The sequence below is a fragment of the Pleurodeles waltl genome, chromosome 9 (assembly GCF_031143425.1).
Source record: "Pleurodeles waltl isolate 20211129_DDA chromosome 9, aPleWal1.hap1.20221129, whole genome shotgun sequence".
Classification (NCBI taxonomy): Eukaryota; Metazoa; Chordata; class Amphibia; order Caudata; family Salamandridae; genus Pleurodeles; species Pleurodeles waltl.
This window is the reverse complement of record NC_090448.1, coordinates 77,866,291-77,892,892: the sequence shown is the minus strand read 5'-3', so window position 1 is coordinate 77,892,892 and position 26,602 is coordinate 77,866,291. Positions and strand designations below refer to the sequence as shown.

The 26,602-nt window shown below is 44.4% G+C and overlaps 1 protein-coding gene across 1 annotated transcript in view; it reads right to left on the bottom strand.

Moving 5' to 3' along the window:
* Positions 1-26,602, bottom strand: part of LOC138258584 (protein SSUH2 homolog) — a 202,842-nt gene that overhangs the window by 9,473 nt on the left and 166,767 nt on the right. Inside the window, exon 11 of the mRNA XM_069205949.1 lies at positions 10,746-10,853. Coding sequence (XP_069062050.1) covers positions 10,746-10,853 — 108 coding nt within the window. The remainder of the gene's footprint in view (positions 1-10,745; positions 10,854-26,602) is intronic.

Below are 26,602 nucleotides of genomic sequence, written 5' to 3'. Positions count from 1 at the left end.
CCAACAATTTGTAAAAAGAAAAAGAAAGACAAAAAAAATCCTGTAATGCAGGAAGGGAAATAAACGGTTTGAAAAAATGGACTAAAGAGGGAGTGGGTACAAGGAGTTTATGAAAAATGGAGGAACGTTGAATGGGGAGTAACAGGTTTGAAAATGAGTAAAGAGCAAGCAAGGAGCTTGTAAAAAATGGGAGAAAAGCAGGAGAGGGAGTAAGGTGTTTGAAACAATAAGTAACATGGTGGTGCGAGTGAGGGGTTTCTAAAAATAATGGCATAAAGAGGGAAGGGAATAAAGGTTCTATCAACAATAAATGTAAGGTGGGAAGAGGGTTAAGAGGTCTGAGAAAGTAGGATAAAGCGGAAGTGGAAATAAGGGGTTTGTAAAACAAATGGAAGTAAACCTGGAGAGGGGGTAAGTAGTTAGAAAAAATAAAGTAAACCAAGTGTGGGAATAAGGGGAATATTTAAAAAGGAAGTAACACAGAAGGGAAACAAAGGGGTGTAAAAAAGGAATAAAGCAGGAGTGGGATAAGGTTTGCAATAAAAGGCATTACAGCTGGAGACTGAAGAGTTTGAAAAGGAGAAAAGTGCGTGGGAGTGGGATTGTAAAAATGGGAGTAACGCTGAAGGAGGGGCAAAGGGCTTGGAAAAAGAAAGTAAAGTGTGAATGGAAGAAAGAGGCTTGTCAGGAAAGGGGGAGCGAAGCAAGAGTAGGAGGTGTATTAACAAACTGAGTTAAGCAGGAAGGTAGGTGGTTTGTACAAAGGTCAATAAATCAGGAGGAGGTGTAAGGGATTTGTGAAAAAAAACAGTAGCGAACTAGAAAGGGAGCATGGGGTTGATAAAAAAAAAAGCAGAGTAAAATGTAAAATTCACTATCACATTGGGCGAGTGCTTAATTTGAACAGGTAGTTTCCAGTGCAAAGCACTGGCACTTTCTTGTCAACACCTGCACTTATGACAGTCTGCCACATGGCTGCAATGTTTGTCTGATTTAGAGATGAGAACAACAGTTGGTTGTTAATTCAATATATATTAATAATGACTAATATCTGACCGTCAAGCCATTCTCAGAGTTTTGGGTGAGAGGGTGGCTGGAATTGTCTGAATTATCACACTTTTAGGAGTGTGATGGTTATTAGTTGTGTTGGTACTGGCAAGGGCAATCGAGGAAGCAAGCAGCAGTGGCCTCCTGGCGAGGGCCCTGGCACTTATTTTGTTACAAACTAAGCACTACTGTGGGGATGGAAGACAGGGGAGATGGTTTTGAAAAAAACAAGTGAGGGGTTAAAGGAGGAGGGGAACCCCACTTAAAAGGCACTAAGCAAAAACCAAATATGAAGAAATGAAAGTTTCTTCCGGAATAATTGTCAGCATGATTTTTCATCAAACTGATGAAAACCATTCCAAAAGAAAAATGTGTCAACGATGATTTAACCAAACTAATTCTTTGTAACCATTTTCTTCAGGTTTGATTTTCATCAAATTACATACAAACCTTAAAATGTCAATGTTTGAGTAGGAAGGACTGACATGCAACACTAATGCAATTATAATTTGTAAAGCAAGAAAATTGCTAAATAAATACAAATTTAAGTATAGCAAAAAATGTAGGTTAGAGGATGCTCATGGGAATGTGGATATCGAGGAAGCAAATTACCATTATGCCTGTTCTTCAACAAACAGAATGTCTTTTATGGAGTAAATTTTCTATAAGAGTAATTGGAGAGGCAACATACGCAGCACCAAACAGACAGGAGAGTTTTGAAAAGGTATGGTTTGTGGTACCAGTAAGAGTGATGAATTTGCAAGCTGGTGACCTGAATTTTCTCGTGGCTTTGTAATCCCGGCCCTGATATGAAGTTTATTCAAAATATAAGAGTAAATTGTGCACACTTTCTTAAATCATGCATGTGGATTCTGTTTCCTGTCGGGTGTGGACTCACAGCTCATTCTTAAGCAGAAAATATTGCAGGAATTCTCCTACTCAGGCAGCAAGATACAAGATGATTTTCATTCCCAAGATGTTTTCTGAGTTCCAGAGAATTTATGGACTACAGGATGGGCATGTCAAAACACCCCACACATTAGGCCACTAAGGGGGCTATTACGATTGTGGTGGTCTATATACTGCCACACTCACAGTGGCGGACTGGACCGCCGCCAATGCGGTGGTCCAACCGCCACAGTACAACCCCGGCGGTTGGACCGCCAGGGAACCTCCAGCTCTGCCAGGATGTTGGATCCCAGCAGTCTCAAGGTGGTGGAGATCCTAATCCGCCAGGGCAGAGCTGCAAGCAGCGCTGCCCTGGGGATTACGACCTCGTTCTCCACCAGCCTTTTCATGGCAGTAACACCACCATGAAAGGCTGGCGGAGAACAGGAGCAGGGGATCCACAGAGGGTCCCTGCACTGCCCATGCACTTAGCATGGGCAGTGCAGGGGCCCCCTGCGTAGCACCATCGCAATGTCCACTGTCTGAAAATCAGACAGTGGACATTGCGAGGGTGCTGCTGCACCCTGCAGGCGACAGCATTGCCGCTGGTTCGATTACAAGCTGGAGACAATGCTATAACATGTTTCCCGGTAGGTCAGCAGGCAGAAACTTAGGTTTCCACCCACCGACCTAGCAGGAAACCTATAACAACTCCGGTGGAGAGGTCGCCACATAGGCGGCTGCCACCCTGTCGGGAGTTTGGCAGATGGAGTTTTCCGTCTACCAAACTCGGAATGACGGCCTAAAAATGTTGCACTTTCTTGTATGTGTCAAATGTACACTCTAGTTTAAACCATGCTAGTCCTAAGAGAATTGCTCTGTGGCTCCTCCTATTACAGACATCCCATCAGCATTAAGAACGCCCAATATCTTTACTAAGTTCCTAGGATATTTTAAACTGCAATGAAGACATGTTAATCTGTCATACTTGCACATAGTCAAGGCACTATTCACAAAGATACATTTACACGTTTACTCATGTTTGAATTACTTATGCCTTAGACTGAAGTGTAAATTTACTTTTGTGCTATTCATTATTTCAGAGTGTAGATTTACACCAAAGTGTACACTTGCATGTCTCCATCTCCTGAAACCAGAGGGTGGAGACATCTAAATTTATTAGAGTAATATTACAAATAATAACATTTCATACGAAGGTGGAGAAATCCAACATCATGGTGGAGATCACCCTGTGGGAAAGTATAGGGAAACTTATTAAACTTTATTTACTTAAAAAAAAATCTTAAACATATTTTAGTATAAAGTTTAAACAATATACTTGGCACTCATTTTGTATCAGTCAATGCAATCATAAGTCAGTACTGATGAAATATATATGAAGAACTCAGCCTTTTCAATTTCAAAAGATTGCAAGAAGGTTTGATATAGGAATAAAACAAATTATTTGTTAATAATTCACCTGTGCTTGAAATTGATTGTAGCTTGAACAATTTATCTTAGTATTGTAGCCAATGTGTTTTTTCCTTTTCAAACTTCTTCGGAGCTTGCAAATAGCACCTTAACCGTTCTTATCCTCCTTGGAAAAAAACATATTTTCAAGTAGTCCATAAAGATGTGAGTATCAGGTCCATAGTGTTTATACAAGTACCATCACCTATTATTATCCACCTGCATTGATGGAGGAGAGAGGTAAGGCCTTCAATAGACCACCCCTTGGAGTAACACAAGCATCCACCCTCAACATTGGTGTTAGACCTGACAGCCTTAGGGTGGTCACCCCCAACTTTTTGCCTGCCTCCCTCCACTTTTTGACACTGTTTTTATTGGTTTTAGGACTCTGCGCACTTCTCCACTGCTAAACAGTGCTAACGTGCATATGCTCTCTCCCTTAAAACAGGGTGACATTGGCCCATAGCCATTTGGCTTATTTATTTACTTATAAGTCCCTAGTAAAGTGCACTACATGTGCCCAGGGCCTGTAGTTGAAATGCTACTAGTGGGCCTGCATCACTGATTGTGCCACCCACATACATAGCCCCTTAACTATGTCTCAGGCCTGCCATTGCATGGCCTGTGTGTGCAGTTTCACTGGCAATTCGACCTGGCATTTAAACGTACTTGCCAAGCCTTAAACTCCCCTTTTTTTACATATAAGTCACTTCTAAGGTAGGCCCTAGGTAACCCATAAGACAGGGTGCTATGTAGATTAAAGGTAGGACATATACCTATGTAGTTTAAATGTCCTGGTAGTGTAAAAGTCCTGAATTCGTTTTCACTACTGTGAGGCCTGCTCCTTTCATAGGCTAACATCAGGGCTAACCTCAAATACTGTTTGTGTGGTAGATTCTGATCTGAAAGGAGTAACAGGGTCATGTTTAGTATGGCCAGAATGGTAATACAAAATCCTGCTGACTGGTGAAGTTGGATTTAATATTGCTATTTTAGAAATGCCCCTTTTAGAAAGTGAGCATTCCTCTGCACTTAAATCCTGCTGTGCCTTACAAACCATGTCTGGCTTGGTTAGTTGACAGCTTCCTTGTGCATTTCACTCAGACAACCCCAAACACAGGATGCTCAGTCACACCTGCACACATCTGCATCCTGAATGGGTCTTCCTGGGCTGGGAGGGTGGAGGGGCTGACACTTACATGTCAAAGGACAGTGGCCTGCCCTCACACAATGGACTGCCAAACCCCCTACTGGGACCCTGGCAGACAGGATGGAACTGAAAGGGGACCTTGTGCACTTTTAAGCCACTCTTTGAAGTCTCCCCCACTTCAAAGGCACATTTGGGTATTTAAAGCAGGTCTCTGACCCTACCAACTCAGACACTTCTTGACAATATACCTATTGGGAAGAGAAATCTGAACCTGCAACCTGCCAAGAGAAGCTGCCTGGATGCCCAAAGGACTCACCTGGCTGCTTTGCTGAAAAAGACTGCTGCCTTGCTGCCCTCTTGCTCTGCTGGGAAGTGCTCTCCAAGGGCTTGGATTGAGCTTGCCTCCTAGTTCTCATGGCCAAAAAGACTTCATCTCTTCAAAGAACTCTTTGTGCTGCAAAAATTGATGTACAGCCTGCTGGAATCGACGCACAGCCTGCATCGCGGTGAGAAAATCACTGCATGCCGAACACGAACAACGCAGCCCGGCTCCCCGAGTGGAGATCGATGCAGCGCCAGCATTGCAACCAGAACTCTGCTGCATGGCCCACTGGATCGACGTATAGCCAAGCCGGAACGACGCAGCCTGACTTCCTGAGAGAGGAATTGACGCAGCGCCTCCTGTGCAACAGAAATTTTCCTGCATCGCCCACTGGATCGACGCAGCTCCTGTGACTTCGCCCTGCACGCCCAGAATTTCTCTGCATCGTCCCCGGGGTGTCCAAATACCCTGCAGGAAATTGACAGAAATCTCTTGTTGCATGGAAAAGCATCAGCGCATCGTCTGTGTGCGCCCGGAGTAACCAATGCACACCTCCCCATTTTCCACACATCTCCTCCTCTGCGGTCCCGTGTGGATAATTTAGACGCAAACCAGGTACTTTGTGCTTGAAAGAGACACTTATTGCTTTTTAAGAACTAAAGACTATTTCTCATTACAAAAGTGATATCTCAACTTGTACTCAATCTAGATCATTTTGATCTTATTTTAACTTTAACCAGATAAATATTCTATATTTTTCTAAACCTGTGTGGTGTATGTTTGTGGTGTTTATACTGTTATTGCAAAAATACTTTACACATTGCCTTCTAAGTTAAGCCTGACTGCTCAGTGCCAAGCTACCAGAGGGTGGGCGCAGGATAATTTGGATTGTGTGTGACTTACCCTGACTAGAGAGGAGGTCCTTGCTTGGACAGGAGGTTACCTGCCAACCAAAGACCCCATTTCTAACAATTGGTATTTATGATATGGGTTTTACACTGAGCTCACAATTTTCCCAGGTCCATACCTTGAGTAGTTATGTCAGTTATCAGATTACAATCAATTTTTAGCACAGATGAATATTAATAAAGAATTGGTTTTATTCTTGCATCAAATCTTCATGCAATCTATTCATATTGGAAACACTATTTTTTACATATGATCTATGCTTTCCTCAATAATTACTAGGATTGGTTTGACTGATAAATAAGGAGTGCTGAGTTGATTGTTTACCTTAGTGATTGGACATCTATCAGTTGAGGATGGTGGTGGCTGATCTCAGCCTATCTCATGCACCTTTATTGACATCGGTAATTGAATCTTATTGGCATCCATAATAGTAATAATAGTAATTAGTGTGGTGCTTGCTCAAGTGCCTCACCTATAGATTGTAAAATATTTTTCATGTAAAAAATGCAAACTAGCTTGAAATATTCACTAATAACATATAATTAATAAAATAAAATGTTACAGAATATTAACTCACTAAACTAAATGTGTACTAATTATTTAAAATATATTTGTTTAATTGATAACTGTTATGTCTTAATGAATTTAAAAAACATTCCACCCACAATGACACTTTTATTTTTACTTAGTATAGATATCTTGCTAAAAGTTGTGTTGACTTATTTTCAATAATATTTGATGTTTTAAGAAAAGTTTATTTAATTTTATTTTATTTTAGCATATGTTTATTATTTAATGTTACAGTACTAAAATAGTTATTTAATAATATATATACTTGAATAGTTTTTAATATTAAACTAGATAGATAGATAGATAGATAGATAGATAGATAAATAAATAGATAGATACCCTAGTAGGTAGTTATGGTTAGGACCATGTTTCCAGAGAATAAGTGTTTATTGACTTGCTTATATCTTTGGCAACGTTTGCTAAATCCTCACTAAATTTTTCAAAAAAAAGTGCTCCAATGATTCTTGTTGCGCACAAAAATGTTCGTGGTGATCTGTCAAGCGAGGGCTGAGAAAAAGGGGGGTCTAAAAATATTTTGGTGTCCCATGTTAATTCCCATAGGAGTTTTGAACACGACTACAGCCCGAACCACTGGATGGAATTACACCAAATTTGGTAGGAAGTTAGGTTTCAGTACGCAGATTACACTTTTGCCTATTTGGTTTAAATCCATTCAGTAGTTTACGAGAAAAATAAGAATAAATCAAATTTGTATATCTGAGGTCATGAATAATTTGCGAGTGCTGTAATTGGCTGGCCACAACCAGAACAGAAGGTTGTGGCTGCCATTTTAGGGGCCTGGGACATGGTCCCTGGGGCTTGAAAACAAAATGAAAAGTAGCAAAAGGGCTCATGGTGGAGGTTCCCTGACCACAGGAGTGTGATATAGGGGGTCAAATTATGGGTCTAAAATGATTTTTCTTCACCATGCACGATATTCACGAATAATCAAGGTTGATCAAGATTATTCAAGAATATTCATTACTAAGCAAAAAAAATGTTTAATTTACAGACTCATTCATACACTAATTAATTCACTCATACATGCACTCAGAGACTCATGAGCCCACTAACACATCCATTCAGACACTCATCCACCCATTCCCACCCACTGATAGAGTCCCACGCCGACTTAAAGAACCACACTCACACACTCAATCACAGATCCACTGAGAGAGACAGGCCCTGTGGCCAAGCCCACTGTGCACAACCAAAGGCTGTATGCGGTGTGGGATTGTGTGGTTATAAGGGCTTGACTGCAGGGCTTGGCCCCAGGCAAGGCCCTGCAGCCAACCCCCACCTTGCAAGGCCGAAGGCCATGCGTGGCGGTGATTGAATTAACATACAGTAATTAAAATTACTTTATATTAATAAAACATAGAAATTCACTGAAAAAAACAAAGGTTACAGGGACGTTATAATTAGGTTCTGAATTTACTCTTACAAAACCATGGAAATTCAGCATTTATAGTTAGAGTTATTCCAAGAAGCTATAGCTTGTGTCCTAAGGTAACTACAACTCACACCTTCGCCTTGCACAGCTAATTACGCCACATATTATTTGCATTGATGCCACCTTCTTTGGCATCTTTGATATTATCACTGCAACATTTACAATAAAATTATTGATGAGAAAACTGTGCATGGCGAGGATGCAAGTTATAGTTACCTTAGGGAGCGAGTTATAGTTACTTGAAATAACTCCAACTGTAACTGCTGAATTTCTATGGTTTTGAATGAGTAAATTCAGAACCTAACTATAGCATCCTCGTAACCTTTGCTTTTTTCAGTAAAAATATATACATATATAGTCAAATTAATGTAATTTATTTTACATTATTTCCTATGTGGTGTTATTTTAAATCCCTATCTCCATTATTTTCTATGGGAGTATGTTGAAATACCTGTGAGTGGTGATGAATGGCCCTTGCCTTGCTCTAAAGCTGGGCTGGAGTATATTTACCACTGTTCTGTTACTTTCAGGGCTATGGTAACATTGGAATTGTAGTTTGTGAATAGCTATGTGCTTACTCCTTTTGTAGGTGCGTTTGTAGCAGCGTGTCCATCCCTCAACCGCTCCTTACTTTACACTAACTCTCTCCCCCCATTTTATGTGTTTTGGTAGAAATTCCCCATTTCCCTTCTACTTCCCCAGATCCATCCATATTTGCTACTAAGTGGTTAACTTACAAGTGTGGAGATCGACACACACAAAACGTTAGGAGAGGTGGAGATTTTCACTCTCAGGTTTGTTAATTGTATTTTGAAGTGAGCCAGTAAGCAACTAGTGCTACTGTAGAACAACTTTATGTTTTATAAAATGCAGTTTTTGAATCAGGCCTTCAGACTCTTCCAGCTTCTTCTATTTTTCCATTGGGGAATCTCCATTAAAAGGGCATGTTTCATAGCATTGTGACTTTTTCTAGTGTCTACATAGGTGTGGTTTTTATTATGGATTGTACAGTCGGGACAGAGATAGATCTCTGAATTGAGACTTTGTGATTAAGATGTTTTCTCTGAGATTCTGAGAAGCCAGTGTCTTCAGTTACTTGCCACTTGGTCAAAAGGTTTGTGTACCAGCATCTCTGGGGCATGTCTAATGTGTGGTGTAGATTAGAAGAATAAGAGAGAGGTAGGGTTTTTGTCACTGCCTTCAAAATGATGATTTGGGAGAAGGAGCACGCATGTGAGGGAGAGGAGTGCTGATTGACTACATCATGAACTGCAAGTGGCTCACAAGATAGGCACTGGGTAAAGAATATATCATGCTTTACGTCTCCGAATTGGAAGGTGTTTGACTAGAACTCACAATTTTATGGGTTAATGTCAGGTTAGGCCTTTACTGAAATGTCAATGGGAGATTATGGAATTTAAAGGTGTCTAGTCAATTATGGCCTCTCCTCTTTCAGCTTTTTGGATTGAATGGGTGAACAGTTTGACCCTTGACGAATCCCAGCTGTAAGTGCTGAGCTGGAACACAGTGAATCTTCGATGACTGAAGTAAGTTCCAGCAGCGGTGACCGCTAGTCTAAAGGGGAGGGGTGGAACGAGGCAAAGGGGACAGAGACGGAGGGAGGAAAATTATTTTTTTTAACGTACTTTACCGCTGCCTCCGTCTCCTGCTGCCTTGCACTCCTCTTCCCTCCATGTGGTGTCCCTGCATTTTCTTTGACAAGCAGTCCTGGTGCCGCTTCCATGCTAAACATAGCATCTAAGCAGCGTCAATATTGGTCTGTGCGGCAGTGACTGCTGCTCAGTTACAAGTCTGGGGTCTGTGCTGTTTCTCCAGCATGACTGTGGATACAGCCGGGTTCAAGAAACCTAAGTGCGCATGTGTGTTTGGTCAGCCTCAGGCTGCTGGCCAAACACACATGCATATTTAGTGCACTCTCCCTCCCCCCCCACCTCCTGTGGCCCAGGCCCACCCCTCCCCTGTACTGCTGGCTGAGCCAGCAGATGAAAAATGAAACAATACTGGAACTATTGTTTCATTTTTCATCTCCTGGCTTGGCCAGTGGGGCAACGCTCCTTTGCAATAGAAGAAGGAGCCGCCCCTGGTAAATTCATGTCTGTCAGAAGGGTAAAGACAGCACTAGGCCCTGATTCTGTGGTGGAACTCAGGAAGTATTTTATACTGTTTCCCCAGGGGGGGGGTATACTTCATGTGCAACAAATACCTATTATTCTAGGATCACCTGGGGAAAATGGAGAATAATGTGCAGAAGAGAGGATTATCTCTCCAGAATTTGCCTCACATTTTCCACCAATAACATTTGTCAGGTTTGAATGTGAAAATTACGGGAGAAGGGCATTATTGCAAAACTCATAATTCCGATATCTGCAAATGTTTGCTCACAGATTGTAGTTATCCACCAAATTCTCAATAAGGTATGAGTCTGTGGCTTTGAATGAATTTCCCTCTGGATCCTGTTCTAACAAACCCAGTAAAGCCAGTGCGTTTTGCCATCACTAGGGGCACTGTTTGGAATACATGAATTAAAAGTGTATGAAAAGGAACATATCGTAGCCATGTTCACTGTGTCTCTAATGAGGGTGGCTTTAGGACAGACTTGGTTTTTCCGCCAATTGCACTTAGCAAGCTGGTGGTAAAAATCCGATAGCGAAACTGTGAATCTATAAATTAAACCATGATTAATGCCACTGGGCGAGATACTCACCTGGCGGAAACTCACCTTAATGACGCGGAGTTAGTTGACTATTATGTATCCTGGTGCTATTCTTCCATCACAGGGAAAAATACATAGGGAAAGAGGAAGGCAAGGCAGTGGCTGCATTACATCTGCACTGTGCCTTTAAGTGAGAGTTACACCTTATCCTGTGCTGCTATTTCTCTACAAATAAATGACGCACACTTGCATTCAGACTCACCTGCTGCAGGATGCGAGAGGACCCGGCATACATGGCATTGTGCTCTGCAAGAGCTCTCTGGGAAGCCTGCGAGATTGCCAGATTCGGAAAACCAACGATAGGATACACCTGGAAAAAGTCAAATTCATTGTAAGCTACTGCAAATTGTGAATCAGTGCCAGAAAATTAAAAGTTTCCAGAGACAATTCAAGAAATAAAGAGGCAGATGAGAATCAAACAGCACACTGGTGGAACAATTTACAGAGTACTGGATTTGATGAGAAGTTCAGAAGGCAGTTACCAAATGATCTACAATAGCAGCACCATCACCAGCAAACAGGCAAAATGTCTGAAATGCGGTGATACTTTGTAAACAAAAAGAAGACACTTCGTAAACTGGTCGAAATGAGGATAACTCTGAAAGCCAGCTACAGCCTACACGGAAACAGAAAACCTGTGGTTTTGGTTCCAGACAATGCGAAAAATCTTCTTTAAGGCCACGAGAGACATACTTTGTGGTAGGGAAATTGTAAAATACTGCATCATCACAAAAGATGTAATGAAACTTTCTCTTGGCTGAAAACATAATTGTATTTCAATCCATTACATATAATATTTGTTCCTGTGATTTAGTGACTTGCTGAAGTCAAATAAATATCTCCCTTTTGGATGTTAGCTACCAGCTACAATACCAGGTGTGCTGGCCTGACATAACAGTAGAGGTTATGAAAACCAGATGCTTTGGTTCACTTCTATGGTAACGGAAGGGAGGACACTGAAGCGATTGTGCTTTCTAGAGGTTTTCAGGTCTGAGTTTTGACAGCTCAGTTGCCAAACAGACTAATTGTTAATAACATACACACGAGCGGCTCCTCAGTTTTAGCACCGGAGAAGTGGCACAGGCTCCCTGTGCCTGAGCAAGCGTCAGACAAGCCCACTCAGGCCAATCCTGGTGTTGCTCTCACGCTAGATTTAGCATGAGAGCAGCATCTGGATTGGATTGGGAGCCTGTAGTGACTGCTGAGAAGAGAGGAAGCGACCAGCAGAACATTTGGGAGCAGTGCAGCATGGAGCAGCAGTGGCAGGTACGTTTAAAAAAAGAAATTGTATACACCGCTCCAGTCATTCCCCTCCAATCCCCCAATCCTTGTCCCCCCTCCATGCTTGGCAGTAGCCACCACTGAATATACACAGCATAGGTTTTAGGTGCATCACTTTCTACATTGCCTTCTTCAATCAGCCTCTTTCAGCTATTGTCCTGAAACATTGTCAATCACGCTATTGGCTGTGGGTGTATCATTCCGCTGCCACTCATGCTAGCATAGAGCTCCCCGAGGGGATATACTGCAGCGATAGCCTTTTCTGTCCATTCATGAGGCTTTTAACTTTGTGTCACACTAATGTGCTAATCCTACCTTGGTTAGGACATTAAAGCCAGACCCATGGGCACTGCCAATGACTGTTCTAACCAAGCCAATAAGTCTCATCTACACAACAGCTTTTGGCTCCGGCAAAGTGTTTTAGCCATGTTGTACACCACCGTGTATGCTGTTCAGCATGGCTAAACGTTAGTGGTATGAACAGCTGTAGAATGGAGTGGAGTACGGGGAGTAGGAGGGCTTAGAGGGGAATATAGTTCAGTGGTTCAGTGACAGAGTGTCATAGAGTGCAGTGACAAATAGTGGAGTGGCGTAGAGTGGGGTGGAGTGGGGAGAAATAGGGTGAAGTGAGTTGGAGTGGATTGAGGTGGTCGGGTAGATTGGACTAGGGTAAAGTGGGGTGGTTTGAGTGAGTGGGTGCGTGGACTTGAATTGAATTGTAGCGGAATGGATTGAAATGGGTTTGGGGATTTTTGCAATTTACCACCAACTCAAATCAGGCAGTAATCAGGTGCAAACTATGTAAAGAGGGTGAGAGTGCCTCAGCTTTTTCCACAATTGCTGCACTCAGTGTCATGGCGAAGAGGATGAGGAGGATGAGGATCCTGGCAGGTTTAAGGAGGGGGTGGAGGAGACCGGAGCACATTTTCAGAGTGCTCTTGACATTGTTTGATCAGACAGAGGAGAAGATCTATGACAAGTATAGGTTAAATTCTGCCATGATACTGGACCTAATAGCAGATCTGCAACCACAGCTGCAGTGACACACACACAGCACCCACTCATGTGCAGCTGTTATGTTCCATGCACCTCTTAGCCTCAGGAAGCTACCAGGGGGTCATAGCAGCAGCTGGAGGTGTGTCTCAAAGTGTGTGCTTATGAGCACATTCAGTTTCCTAATATCACACTGGGCCTGCAGCTCACAAAATTGCTTTTCTATCAGGCAGCCTAATTCCCATACGTCAGTGGCTGCATTGATGGGACACATGTTGCAATATGTCCACCAGATGACAGTGAATACATATACAGAAATAGGAAATTTAGCCATTCGATATACAAACAAGATATCTGCAATTTCTCACATATCATCACTGATTTAGTGGCCAGATTCCCGGGTAGTATACATGACTCATTTACTCAGGCACAGTGGAATCTACACAAGGCTATTTGGTAGAGAGTTTGGAGAAGGATACCTACTTGGTATTAATCACAGAACTGTATAGCATAGCATACAGATGTGGAAATTGATTACAATGACTCAATATGTACTTATGTCTTTGTAGGAGACGGTGCATATGCAGTGTGGTCTTTCATCCTCACACCATACCTGAATCCAGCTACTCCAAGTGAACAATGCTGCACACAGTAAGATGCGTTGTGTGATGAAGTGGACATTTGGCATGCTGAAAACTTGCTTTCAATGCCTACACAAAAGTGGTGGGGCACTACAATACACTCCTGAGACCTGCTGGAAGATAGTGGCTACATGTGCCCATTTTGCACAGCATTGCAACATTGAGAGGCATAACCCTGGAACCCTCCGATACAGAGTCTGCTGAGGACGATGACTCATTATCAGCCCGTCGCCCAGCAGATGGATCAAGAGCAGCTGAAGACAGACAAAGAAGTGCTGAAATCACAGGAAATTATTTTGAATGTAAGTAATGATGAGGCCATGTATTCTCCCTTCTTACTACAGGTATCACATTTATTGCCTTAACAGCATGTCAAATATGTCCACACATTTTGTCCACAAATCAAATGTGTCACCAATAATATAACTAATGTTTTGCAATGAACCAAAACAATACCACTGAGACATGTCACCATCATTTTTTCCATCCAAACACTACACTTGAACGGTCAGTGTGTTCAGTTGCGGCTCTTGATGAGGCCTCATAGACTGCATTCTATCTGGAACTACGATGCCTATTGTCCATCACAGGGGCAGTCACACTACTGAGGCTTGAGAGTTCCTCACTAACCCCTCCACCTAAATCACTGTTACCAGCAATCTGGGCTTGTTGCAGGTTCTTGAGCATATTATTAACCTGCACCAATCCCCTTGCAACGTCTCCACTGCATAAGCCATCTTCACTTGCTTGCCCACAGCACATTGTGACAGCACTGGTGAGGTGATAGACCGATCGGGTAAACCCATCCAATCTGCCTATCAATTGGTGATGACGCCTATGGTGGGGGACGCAGTCCTACTGCATCACTACAGAATTCCTGTATGGCGTTGGTCATCTCCCTTAAGGTGTCTGCTATTGCTTTCTGTCCTTCGAACATTGATGCATTCAGCTGACAGAAGTTGTTATTCAGTGTCACTAACTGTCTGTGCATTGATTTAATGGGTTTACAGTGTAGGCGCTGCACCTTCAACATGGATGCCTCCAGAATGCCAAATACAGATGAACCATCACCTTGCTCTGAGCTCCGCCTGGCATCCACTCTATGTCCCCTGAGAGGGGGGTACTGGTGCTGGAACAGGGACTGACATCTGAGGGTAGGTCTGTCCTCTGCAGGTGGTGTATGCAAGTCTTGTGGAATGTCATCGGACTCCAGGTTGAACTCTGGGAGTGGTTCCACTGTTGCCCTGTGTCTGGGTTGTGCAGGTGTCAAGGGAGATGTGGACACAATGGGGGTCATTCTGACCCTGGCGGCCGGTGACCGCCAGGGTCACCGACCACGGGAGCACCGCCAACAGGCTGGCGGTGCTCCCAAGGGCATTCTGACCGCGGCGGTTCAGCCGCGGTCAGAAAGGGTAAACCGGCGGTCTCCCGCCAGTTTACCGCTGCCCGATTGAATCCTCCATAGCGGCGGAGCGCGCTCCGCCGCCATGGGGATTCAGACACCCCCTACCGCCATCCTGTTCATGGCGGGAAACCCGCCATGAACAGGATGGCGGTAGGGGGTGCCGCGGGGCCCCTGGGGGCCCCTGCAGTGCCCATGCCAATGGCATGGGCACTGCAGGGGCCCCCGTAAGAGGGCCCCACAAAGTATTTCAGTGTCTGCTTTGCAGACACTGAAATACACGACGGGTGCAACTGCACCCGTCGCACCCCTGCAACTACGCCGGCTCAATTCTGAGCCGGCGTCCACGTTGCAGGGGCATTTCCGCTGGGCCGGCGGGCGCTCTTTTGGAGAGCGCCCGCCGGCCCAGCGGAAATGTTTGAATGGCCGCCGCGGTCATTTGACCGCGGTGCGGTCATTTGTCGGCGGGACCTTGGCGGACGGCCTCCGCCGTCCGCCAAGGTCTGAATCAGGCCCAAAATTTTTTACATTTGTCAGCAGCTGGGTTTCCTCATTTCCCCCAGTTTCTGTTTCTGCTGTATGTGGTGCAGGTACATCTGCAACATCAATGAGAGATATTTCATTTATGGAATACTTTTGTCTGTCTCTGTTTTGCGTTTCATTTTGAAATAAACATTTTCCCTTGTGTTACTGCTTGTCCCTTTTATTGTGTATGTGTATAGGGATGCACAATGCTGCAATATTTGAAATTGGTTCACTGTTGGGGTATGAACTACCAGTCCCATAATGCATTGCTCGGTTGCATCCAATGTGTGGCATGGATTTTTCTTAACATTGGGGGTTGCACAGATTTTTTTTACATTTTTGTCCTGCAAATATGGTAAATGAAGTATCTGTATTCCTTACTGTTAGACCTGGCATCTTTGGTGTGGTTTCCCCTGTCTTTTTGCTTCTGCTTTCTGAGATTTTGACTGTTTGCTGGATTTCGTTTTGCTGGCTTTTGGTTCTCTGGGCACTTTCCGATGCTGACCACTGATTGTGCCACCCACATTAGTAGCCCTATAAACATGTCTCAGACCTGCCATTGCAGTGTCTGTAAGTGCAGTTCTAAACTGCCTTGTCGACCTGACAAGTGCACCCACTTGCCAGGCCCAAACTTTTCCTTTTAGTACATGTAAGGCTACCCTAAGGTAGGCCCTAGGTAGCCCCATGGGCAAGGTGCAGGGTACTTAAAAGGTAAGACATGTACTGGTGTGCTTTACATGTCCTGATAGTAAAATACTGCAAAATTCGGTTTTCACTATTGCATGGCCTATCTCGCCCACAGGTTAACATGAGAATTGCCTTTAAATATATTTTAAGTGTAAGCAGATAGAGATATAGAGTTTGGGGTCTCTGAACTAACAATTTAAAAATACATCTTTTGGTAAAGTTGTTTTTTAGAATGTAAGTTTGAAAATGTCACTGTTAGAAAGTGGGCATTTTCTTACGTAACGATTTTGTGCCTCTGCTTGGCTGCTGAATCCACGTCTGGGTCAGACTGAAGGTTGGGCTGCTTGTGAATTCAATCTAGATAGTAACACAAAGTCAGCTGAGGTGCGTCTGCCATATCCTAATGGGTCTTTCTGGACTAGAGTGGGAGGGAGGAGCTGACACATGCACTTGAAAGGGCTGTGCCTGACCTCACACAATACAGTCTCCAACCCCCTAGAGTGTGGCTGGGGCAGGGAAAGGAAGAGGCGCAGTCTTGTGCACTACAAAGACTTTCCTTTGAAGTTTGAATACTTCAAAGGCAGAAATGGGTATATGTATTGGACCCAAAACCCAAGAGTTTTAGAACATTCTGGATCAGGAGGACCCTCCGCCAAGGAGAAGAGCGGAAGAGCTGTGAGGAGGAATAGTGCTCCTTTGCTGTGTGTGCTTTGCTAGGTTGGCCTGTAGTTGCTGCTTCTGCCTTAGAGAGGACAACAACTGGACTTTGCTCTGCATCCTGCTGGTGAAGTTTCTCCACAGGCATAGACTGAGCTTGCCTCCTGTCAGGGACATCAAAGACTTCATCTGCCAGCACCTAGGCTCTCTTGTTGAGACCCCTGACTTGCCAAGTGGTGCCACTCCAGTCCTTGAGCCCTTGGAAGGAAAAGCTGATAAAACCAAAGTGAAAATCCATGCACCTCAGCCAAGCAGAGGGAAAATCGACACAGCATCAGCACCACAGCTGTAAAATAGATGTAACATCCGCTTGCGTCCATAAAATCAACGCAGCACCTGCACCGCTGCTGCAGAAATTGATGCATCCCCAGCTCAGCGTGGCTTAATCGTTAGCGTGCATCTGGATTTTCTACGCACCGTCCCTAGGTGCGTACCAACACTTAAAAATCAGCACATGGGCCCGAGGCTGCCTGTCCAGAAATCAACGCATCCCGTCTCTGCGAGGAAAGAATCTATGCATCACTTACCATGGCCTCACGTGCGAGTAAGGGATCGATGCATCGCTTGCTTTTCTGTTGCACCTTAGGCCCTGCAGCTTTATTTTTTATACTTACCAGATCCTTTGTGCTAAAACAATGCATCCATTGATTCTTATGGATAAAGACTTTTTTTAACTTTAAACGCAATAGCTTTCTTTGTGCATGTTGGATTTTTGTCATTTTGGTCTTGTGTAATGTAGATAAATATTCGCTATTTTTATAAACTGGGGTGGAGGCCTTTTGTGGTGTTTTCAGTGTGTTACTGTCTGTGTTTGTACAAATACTTTGCACATTGCCTCTGAGATAAGCCTGACTGCTTGTGCCAAGCTACCAAGGGGGTGAGCAGGGGTTATCTTGGGTTCGTGAGACCCTTACCCTGACTTCAGTGAGGGTCCCTACTTGGACAGGGTGTAAACTGACTGCCAGCTAGAGACCCCATTTCTAACACTTACCTTTGCTGATGCTGGGTGTAGCTGAGCTGTCGATCTCTGTGACTCCAACAATGGCTTCAGACTGCAGAATGGACTCTACCATGTCCTCTAAAGGAGCGGATGGTGTCTGTGTAGATGGTCCTCCGTCAGTACTCCTTGCCTCTGCAAGACTGTTTGCTACCCTCCCCTTTGCCAGTGTACATAAATCGTGCCATCGCTTACCTATCTCCTCAATGAAGCGCTCCATCACACTCACCGCGCTGATCTTGGACTGATTGGCTGTCCATATTTTACACTTCTCACTCTGTGGGGCATGGAGGAAGTTTTTACCAAAGAGCTTGTCGTGGCTCTTTAAGACCTCTTCTGTGAGCACCTCACGCTCCTGCTCACTGAACTTCAGTTTCTTCTTCCAGCCTCCAGCATCCTTTGCATTCCCCTCAGTGACCATGGTGAATATTGTGCTTGGAGAACACTGCAAACTGTCTCCCTAGTGCTCAGCTCTCACACTCTGTCTCCTCCTGTGGCTGAGGCTTCTGGAAGCAGCATGATCTGACCCACTTCCTGGTTGTGAGGTCATCAAGCTGCTCCGAAACGAGTGACCGGTTGATCTTACACCTGACTACTAGATTAACTAACATGGCTAAAATAAAAGATGCTAGTGGACAGACTGTACCAGTCCCTTCTCATGTCACATACTGGCTAGGCACAAACGTCATCAATTCAACAATGACCAGAAATTTGTAACCATAGATTTTAACAACTGCACAGATCAGATAATTTAGACACAGGACATTTGTGTAAACACGGGGCATATCTGCGAAAAGAGTCTGCCCTAATGGAAACACATTCTTTATTACAAAGGCACAGGCTGAAATTGTGCACTTCCAAGGCAGAGAACAGTTACAAGAAAAGAACATTTTAGCAGAAATTTCCTCGACCGCTTATACTCACAGCTACAGTTGAATATTTAAACAGAATTTGTTACTTAATAATTCAATTTACGACTGTGAAAGTGAACACTGTCTTAATGTGTTAAATGATATACTAGGTAGGCATATGCTGGTAAGTACATATTTATGTCGACCAGTCAAGAACACAGGCTTCTGAAAGATCGTTAAATGTGTTCAAATTGTGTTTCGTGTATTTTCTGTTTGAAATAAATTTTAAGAAATGGTTGTGTTTCTCTAGTCGCCAGGACAACACTTGCAAATGTATGAAAATGCAATTGCACCAGTAGGTGGCAAAATCTTCCTTTTTCAAAACAATTGCTTGTGTGACCCTAATGCAGTGTGAATGTTACAGTATGCAAACACCATACGATAATATAATTTAGGTAGTGATGGAAGTGAACTGTTAGCTTTTGCTCTGCAAGAATAACTCGGTGCTCCTCCCAGTCCCTGAAGCCAAAGGGTAATAATTTACAAAGTAACCAGAAGTATGTGGCTCCTCACAAACAATATAAAACAAGGTGGGATGAGCTGAAGCCGAGTCCTGGAAAAAAACAATAACAAATAGGGTACCAACACCTTCCTTCCTAAGCACTGGTGCTGGGGTCCCAAAGCCCCCTCTACCCCCCAAGTGCTAAAAAGCATTTTTGAAACATTTTTTACAGTGAGTTTGCTACGGGGCGCCAATCCACGGTGTAGATTTTCAAAAAACAAGCGTGGGCTCCCGCACTTATTTATAAATAAGCCCCTGGGTGGGCCAGGTCCTGGGGGCACGTTTTTGTTTTTAATAGGGACAATTTCCTGACACCCTTCCCCACAGCCCCAGGGAACACCACCTCCCCGATGCGAATAATGTGATATGAGCGGGGGCTGCACGGACCCCCAGGCCATGTGGTCCACCACTCAACAGGGCAAAAATGCTTTTATGACATAGAGGGAGGCCCAATGCCCTAGACAGTCCCTGGGGCAAATAATGTAACACCACCCCCTGGGGAAAACTGCTTTTTTAATGTGGAAGGCCCAATGGCCTCCCCCACAGCCCTGGGAACCACCACCTCCCCGGGGCGAATAATGTAACATGAGTGGGGGAGCCGTGCAGCCCCCTGCAACCTGGGGACCACCACCCCTCAGGGCAAAAATGCTTTTTTAACATGGGGGAGGCCCTATGGCCTCTGCCACAGCCCCGGGTACCCTCCCCCACAGCCCAGGACACGACCACCTTCCTGGGAGAAATAATGTAAAATGAGCAGGGGGGCCACGCAGACCCACTGTAGCCTAGGGACCACCATCCACCGGGGGCAAAAATGCTCTTTTAATGAGAAAGAGGCTTGATGGATTCCCCCACCTCCCCGGGGACTGCCACCTCCCGGGGGCACATAGTAAATAATGAAAAGGGGGTCAGTTTGGACCCCTATTAGCCCCGGGGAACACCACCTCCTGTGGACAGTGGATGGAGCGGCGTAGCCCCCCCTCATGGAGCCACAGACGGCCCTTGGGACCGCCACCGCCCAGAGATGGCTTCTGCTATGTCCCGGGGTGCCCACCTCCAAGACATAGCTGTTTGCCGTGGCTTGACTGCAGCTTTGAAGCTGCAGCCAAGCCACAGCAAACACTCCACTTTTTTGACAGTGGGATCTCTAAAGCAGGTCCTACTGTAAAAAAGTGGAGCTTTCATCTCTGTTCCATGCAAGCGTGCAGGGAACAGAGATGCTGTTAAAAGCAGCCCCTTGCTTGCTGAAGCAATGGCACTACAAGATAAGCGTTGATGCTTACCCCGGGTGCAAAATAGGCCGTAAACAGCATTTTGGTAAATAAAATGGTAGGGAATGCATAGGAGCCCTTGAGGGCTCCCTCGTGGTCCCAGATAGCCCATAAAGGGCTAAAATAAAACATTTAAAAAAAGAAAAAGCAATAGCCCAGTGTGAAGGTTCCAGACCTTCACAATGAGCATTCAGGGTTCGAGTCCAGCTGGACTCGCTTCCCTTTTTTTGTTTTAAAAGTACAATTATTAAAAAAAATTAAAATGACAGATATATATTTTTTTTAATTGGACAGAAATATCTCATTCTAAGTATCTCATACATCAAAGCCTAAAAAACTATTTTTCTCTCTCCCTCTGAGTTTCTTTCTCTCTCTTTCTCTCTTTCAGTTTCTCCCACTCACACACCCATTCAGACACTTATGCACCCACTAACAGACCCACTCACTCAGGCACCAACTCACAGACCCACTCAGACTCTCACCCACCCACTCAAAGACCCACTGACACCCTCATGCAGCCGCTCACAGACCTGCGCAGATACTATTGCACCCACTAAGACACTGATGCACGCACTCTCACACCCAGAGACTCTCACAGCCACTCTCACACCCAGACATACCCTCTTACACCTATTCTCACACCCAGAGAGACAGGCTGCAGCCGCTGCGGCCAACCCCTGCCACACACAGCCAAAGGGGCATGTGCAGAGTAGGGTTGGGTGGTTAGGGGAATTGACCGCAGGGACTGGCGAAGGCTGTGCACAGTGAAAGATGGGTGCTTATAGGACTTTGGCCTCAGGCCCTGTGGGCAACCGCGCCCAAAGGCTCTGCATGTCAATGGTTGGATTAACATATAGTAATGAAATTTACTATACATTAAAAAAACATAGAAATTCACTGAAAAAAAACAAAGGTTAGTTGAATGTTATAGTTAGGAAATAGAATTTGTTTTAAAACATAGACATTCACTTAAAAAAACAAAGGTTACAGGGACATTCTAGGTTAGGCTCACATTTTAAACATACAAAAACATAGAAGGTCACCAGTTATAGTTAAGAGTTACCTCAAGTAACTATAATTTGTGCCCTAAGGTAACTATAACTTGTGCCCTCGCCCTGCACTGCTAATGACCCCACAAATTATGACACTCATGACATCTTTGATAGCATCATTGATAATATCAATGTAATATTTGCAGTAACACTTTTGACAAAAAAACTGTGCATGGCAAGGGCACAAGTTATAGTTACCTTAGGACACTTGAGGTAACTAACTATAACTGGTGAACTTCCCAGGTTTCATACGTTTAAAATGTGAGCCTACTATATATATATATATATTTATATATATATATATATATATATTTATTTATTTGTCTCACCAAACACCACTACTTACTGCTGAGCGCTTTTGAACGGGTCTCCTTCGTGATGGTGGTTTCACAAATAAATTGTAATCCAATAAATTAAGGAACACTCGCGGGCTTCAGGTTAATGATTTATTGACCAGGCAAACGCTTTTCAGCATATCGCCTTTCTCAATGCCGGTTACGTTTGGACAAAAAAACATGTTGTTTTTTAGAAGTTGTAGTGCAGCCAGAGAACTTTGAAAAAACAACATGTTTTTTGTCAAAATGTAACCGGCATTGATAAAGGCGATTTGCTGAAACGCGTTTGCCTGGTGAATAAATCATTAACCTGAAGCCCGGGAGTGCTCCTTAACTTTTTGGATTACAATATATATATATTGATGCCAGTTTCTTCTTTCAAGGCAACAGATGTAGTAACTTATACTGGTAGCAGCAAATCATCAAATAAAGTGCCATCATGCCACCAAAGCAATGCTACAGTGCAAATAAAAGGCGGCTGGATTCGACCAGCCATCATTAGACAACTGGACTGATATGGCTCTGCTTATGCAAAGGTTGGCATGACAACCTAGCAGTGTCCCTCTGTTGGCAGCAGGTACTAATAAATGTACAATGGGCAGAGAGGAGGCGAATCATAAACTAAGCTTAAATATTTACGGATGCACAAGAAAGAATACAAAACTGGAAAACCCAGTGATCAGATCCAGACCCAGAGTGGAGCAACTAAGAAGGGCTCATGTCAATGGCAATTTCCAGCATCCTCCCTAACATATCTTAATCCTAGAAAAAAGCCCAGAAGAGCTCAAAGGTCATATGATCGTGTAACTAGTGAATCCTCCCCCAACCCTTCCAGCGCCTCCATAAATCCCCATGAGGCCCAAAATCTTTTTAATCCCCCAACCCAGATCGCATATGCCTCCTCAAAGTTTTTAGTTCTAAGCATTTTATTAACCCACTTCTGAAATACTGAAGCCCTAGATGATCTCTAGTTCTCCACGATTAGTGACCGGGCGACTTCCCATGCAATCAAGACAAATACTAGGCTCATTTGTCAATGCCCAACCTCTGGTCCTTACTAACCCAGCCGAAGAGTGCAACCTCTGGTTCGGGGACCCGCTTTGTTCGGAGGGTAAGGCTAACAGTGGCAAAGACCTTCTGCCAGAACCTCTCTAGCCTCTGGCATGTGACAGAGATGTGCGACCAGTTTCCTATCCCTACTTGCTTGTAGCAGAAGCATCGATGAACCACCAATGGACATATCCTCAGGAGGGTCTCTGGAGTATAATAAGCCATTCACCAAGATAGAAAGGAAACTCTTTTAAAATTAGCAGCACTCAATGCCTTATGGCCTAATGTTGAATTGGAATTCCATTCAGCCTCCGAAGTAGAACATTGATAGAAATTGGTTTTTTGGTTCGCAGTCAGGTTACCCTCTGTCCAAGCAAGAACCCTCACTCTAGTTAGGGTAGGTCACACACAATCCAAATTATCCTGTGCCCACCCTCTGGTAGCTTGGCACGAGCAGTCAGGCTTAACTTAGAAGGCAATGTGTAAAGCGTTTGTGCAATAAATCATACAATAACACAATATAGCACCACAAAAATACACCACACAGTGTTTAGAAAAATATATAATATTTATCTGAGTATTTGCAGGTCAAAACGATCAAAGATGCAATATGAATTTGTAAAGATATCACTGAGAAGTGATATAAAGTGCCTTAAGTCTATAAAAAATAAACAAAGTCTCTTTCAAGCACAAAGTACCTGTTTTAAAGTGGAAAATCTCCACACAGGCCCACAGAAGAGGAGATGCGTGGAAAAATGGTGTGTGCTTCGGTTACGCCCCTTCACACACGGACTTGCATCGTTAGTTTTCACGCGGGGAGACGTGCGTCGTTCTACGGGAGGAAAAATGGTGTGTGCGTCAGTTTCGCCCCTTCACACACGGACTTGCGTTGTTATTTTTCACTCGGGGAAGACGTGCATCGTTTTCCGGCAAGCGGACCGTCTCCTTCTATGGTTCGCGGGATTACCAGATGTCCCAGGGTCTGTGCGTGGATTCCTAGGCTTGTTATCCGGCTGCGCATCGTCTGAGAGGCTGTTCGTGGAATTTTCTTTCTCACGGCAGGCATCACGTCGATTTCCCCTCTGGAAGTCAGGCGGCGTTGTTCATGCGAGGCCGTGCATCGAAGTTCCGGTCGCACCACAGGCGTCACGTCGAGCGGCCTCTTTCTAGATCGGCGTGCGGTGATTTTCTCACCGTGGAACAAGCTGTGCATCTAAATTTTCGGCGCACAAGGCGTCCAAATGAAAAAGAGAAGTCTTTTTGGTCCTGAGACTTCAGGGAACAGGAGGCAAGCTCTATCCAAGCCCTTGGAGAGCACTTTTGGAGCCAGACAAGAGTTCAGCAAGGCAGCAGGCCAACAGCAAGGCAGCAGTCCTTTGTAGAAAGCAGACAGGTGAGTCCTTTGAGCAGCCAGGCAGATCTTCTTGGCAGGATGCAGGTTCTGATTCAGGTTTCTTCTCCAGCAAGTGTCTGATGAGGTAGGTCTGAGGCCCTGTTTTATACTAAATTGTGCCTTTGAAGTGGGGGTGACTTCAAAGCGTGGCTAAGAAATGCACCAGGTCCCCTTTCAGTTCAATCCTGTCTGCCGGGGTCCCAGTAGGGGGTGTGGCAGTCCTTTGTGTGAAGGCAGGCCCTCCAACCTCCCAGCCCAGGAAGACCCATTAAAAATGCAGATGTATGCAAGTGAGGCTGAGTACCCTGTGTTTGGGGTGTGTCTGAGTGAATGCATAAGGAGCTGTCAACTAAACCCAACCAGACGTGGATTGTAAGGCACAGAAAGATTTAAGTGCAAAGAAATGGTCACTTTCTAAAAAGGGCATTTCTAGAATAGTAATATTAAATCCAACTTCACCAGTCAGCAGCATTTTGTATTACCATTCTGGCCATACTAAATATGACCGTCCTGCTCCTTTCAGATCACCAGCTGCCACTTCAACAATGTATGAGGGCAGCCCCAATGTTAGCCTCACAGTAGTGTAAAAACGAATTTAGGAGTTTTATACTACCAGGACATATAAACTACACAGGTACATGTCCTGCCTTTTACCCACACAGCACCCTGCTCTAGGGGTTACCTAGGGCACACATTAGGGGGGACCTGTATGTAGAAAAAGGGGAGTTTTAGGCTTGGCAAGTACTTTTAAGTGTCAAGTCGAAGTGTCAGTGACACTGCACACACAGGCCTTGCAAGGGCAGGCCTGAGACAAGGTTAAGGGGCTACTGAAGTGTGTGGTGTTGAAGATACCACACGGTACAAGTTTCTTCTGATGCTTTAAGTATAGTTTATTTGTAAATACGACCCTGGTCCGGCTGTCACCACTCCAACCACTTCTCTTTCTCTCCCACATTCCAGAACCCCACTGTTGCTGGGAGACGATCGGACGATCGGAATCCCAATGACATAACCCCATAAGAATATAACACATCCCCAATCCTATAATAAATATGTTAACTTTCACTAACAAGACTAATGCTAATATATACATGAACAAATCATTATTAATTTATCAATATATATTATTTATTTTTTTAAAGCAAAATATACCAACAATATTCCAACTACATCACACTAACTGCACACAAAATCCTTAAGTAACCTTGACGGCTCCTTCACTCTAACACTTGGGGGCATATTTATACTCTGTTTGCGCCGGAATTGCGTCGTTTTTTTTCCGCAATTCCGACGCAAAACTAACTCCATATTTATACTTTGGCGTTAGACCCGTCTAGCGCCAAAGATCTTGGAGTTTGCGTCATTTTTTAGCGTGGACACCTACCTTGCGTTAATGATATGCAAGGTAGGCGTTCCTGTCAAAAAAATGACTCCGAGGCATGTGCGCTGTATTTACACTCCCGGGCAAAAATGACACCCGGGAGTGGGCGAGTCAAAAAAAAGGACATCCAGCCGTTTTAGCGTCATTTTTTAACTCCTGGTCAGGGCAGGCGTTAAGGGACCTGTGGCTTGGAAGGAGCCCAGAGGTGCCCTCCCATGCCCCCAGGGACACCCCCTGCCACCCTTGCCCACCCCAGGAGGACACCCAAGGATGGAGGGACCCATCCCAGGGAACTTAAGGTAAGTTCAGGTAAGTTTTTTTTTTCAAAAAATTGTTGTGGCATAGGGGGACCTGATTTGTGCCCCCCTACATGCCACTATGCCCAATGGCCATGCCCAGGGGACATAAGTCCCCTGGGCATGGCCATTGGGCAAGGGGGCATGACTCCTGTCTTTGCTAAGACAGGAGTCATTTCAATGGGGGTTGGGAGTAAAAAAAAATGGCGCAAATCGGGTTGAGGCGAAAATTTTGCCTCAACCTGACTTGCCCCATTTTTTGGCGCCCAAACTCCATTTTCCCCTACGCCGGCGCTGCCTGGTGTAAGTCATTTTTTTTTACACACACCAGGCAGCTCCACCGGCTAACGTAATTCCATAAATAAGGCGCCCGCATGGCGCTTTGGAATGGCGTTAGCCGGCATTAACTTTTTTGACGCACAACTGCGTTGGCGCAGTTGTGCGCCAAAAAGTATAAATACGGCCCTTGATCTTTTGTACACGTTTTTTTCCTTCTCCGAACGTGCCTCATTATCCATGTTACCCAATCGTGTCTCATTCCTTTCTTTTCCCATGAAACCATACCTTCCATTCTCCTTCTTAAACCATTCATTTATTTCCACCTCCGAACACTTCACTACCCTCCTTG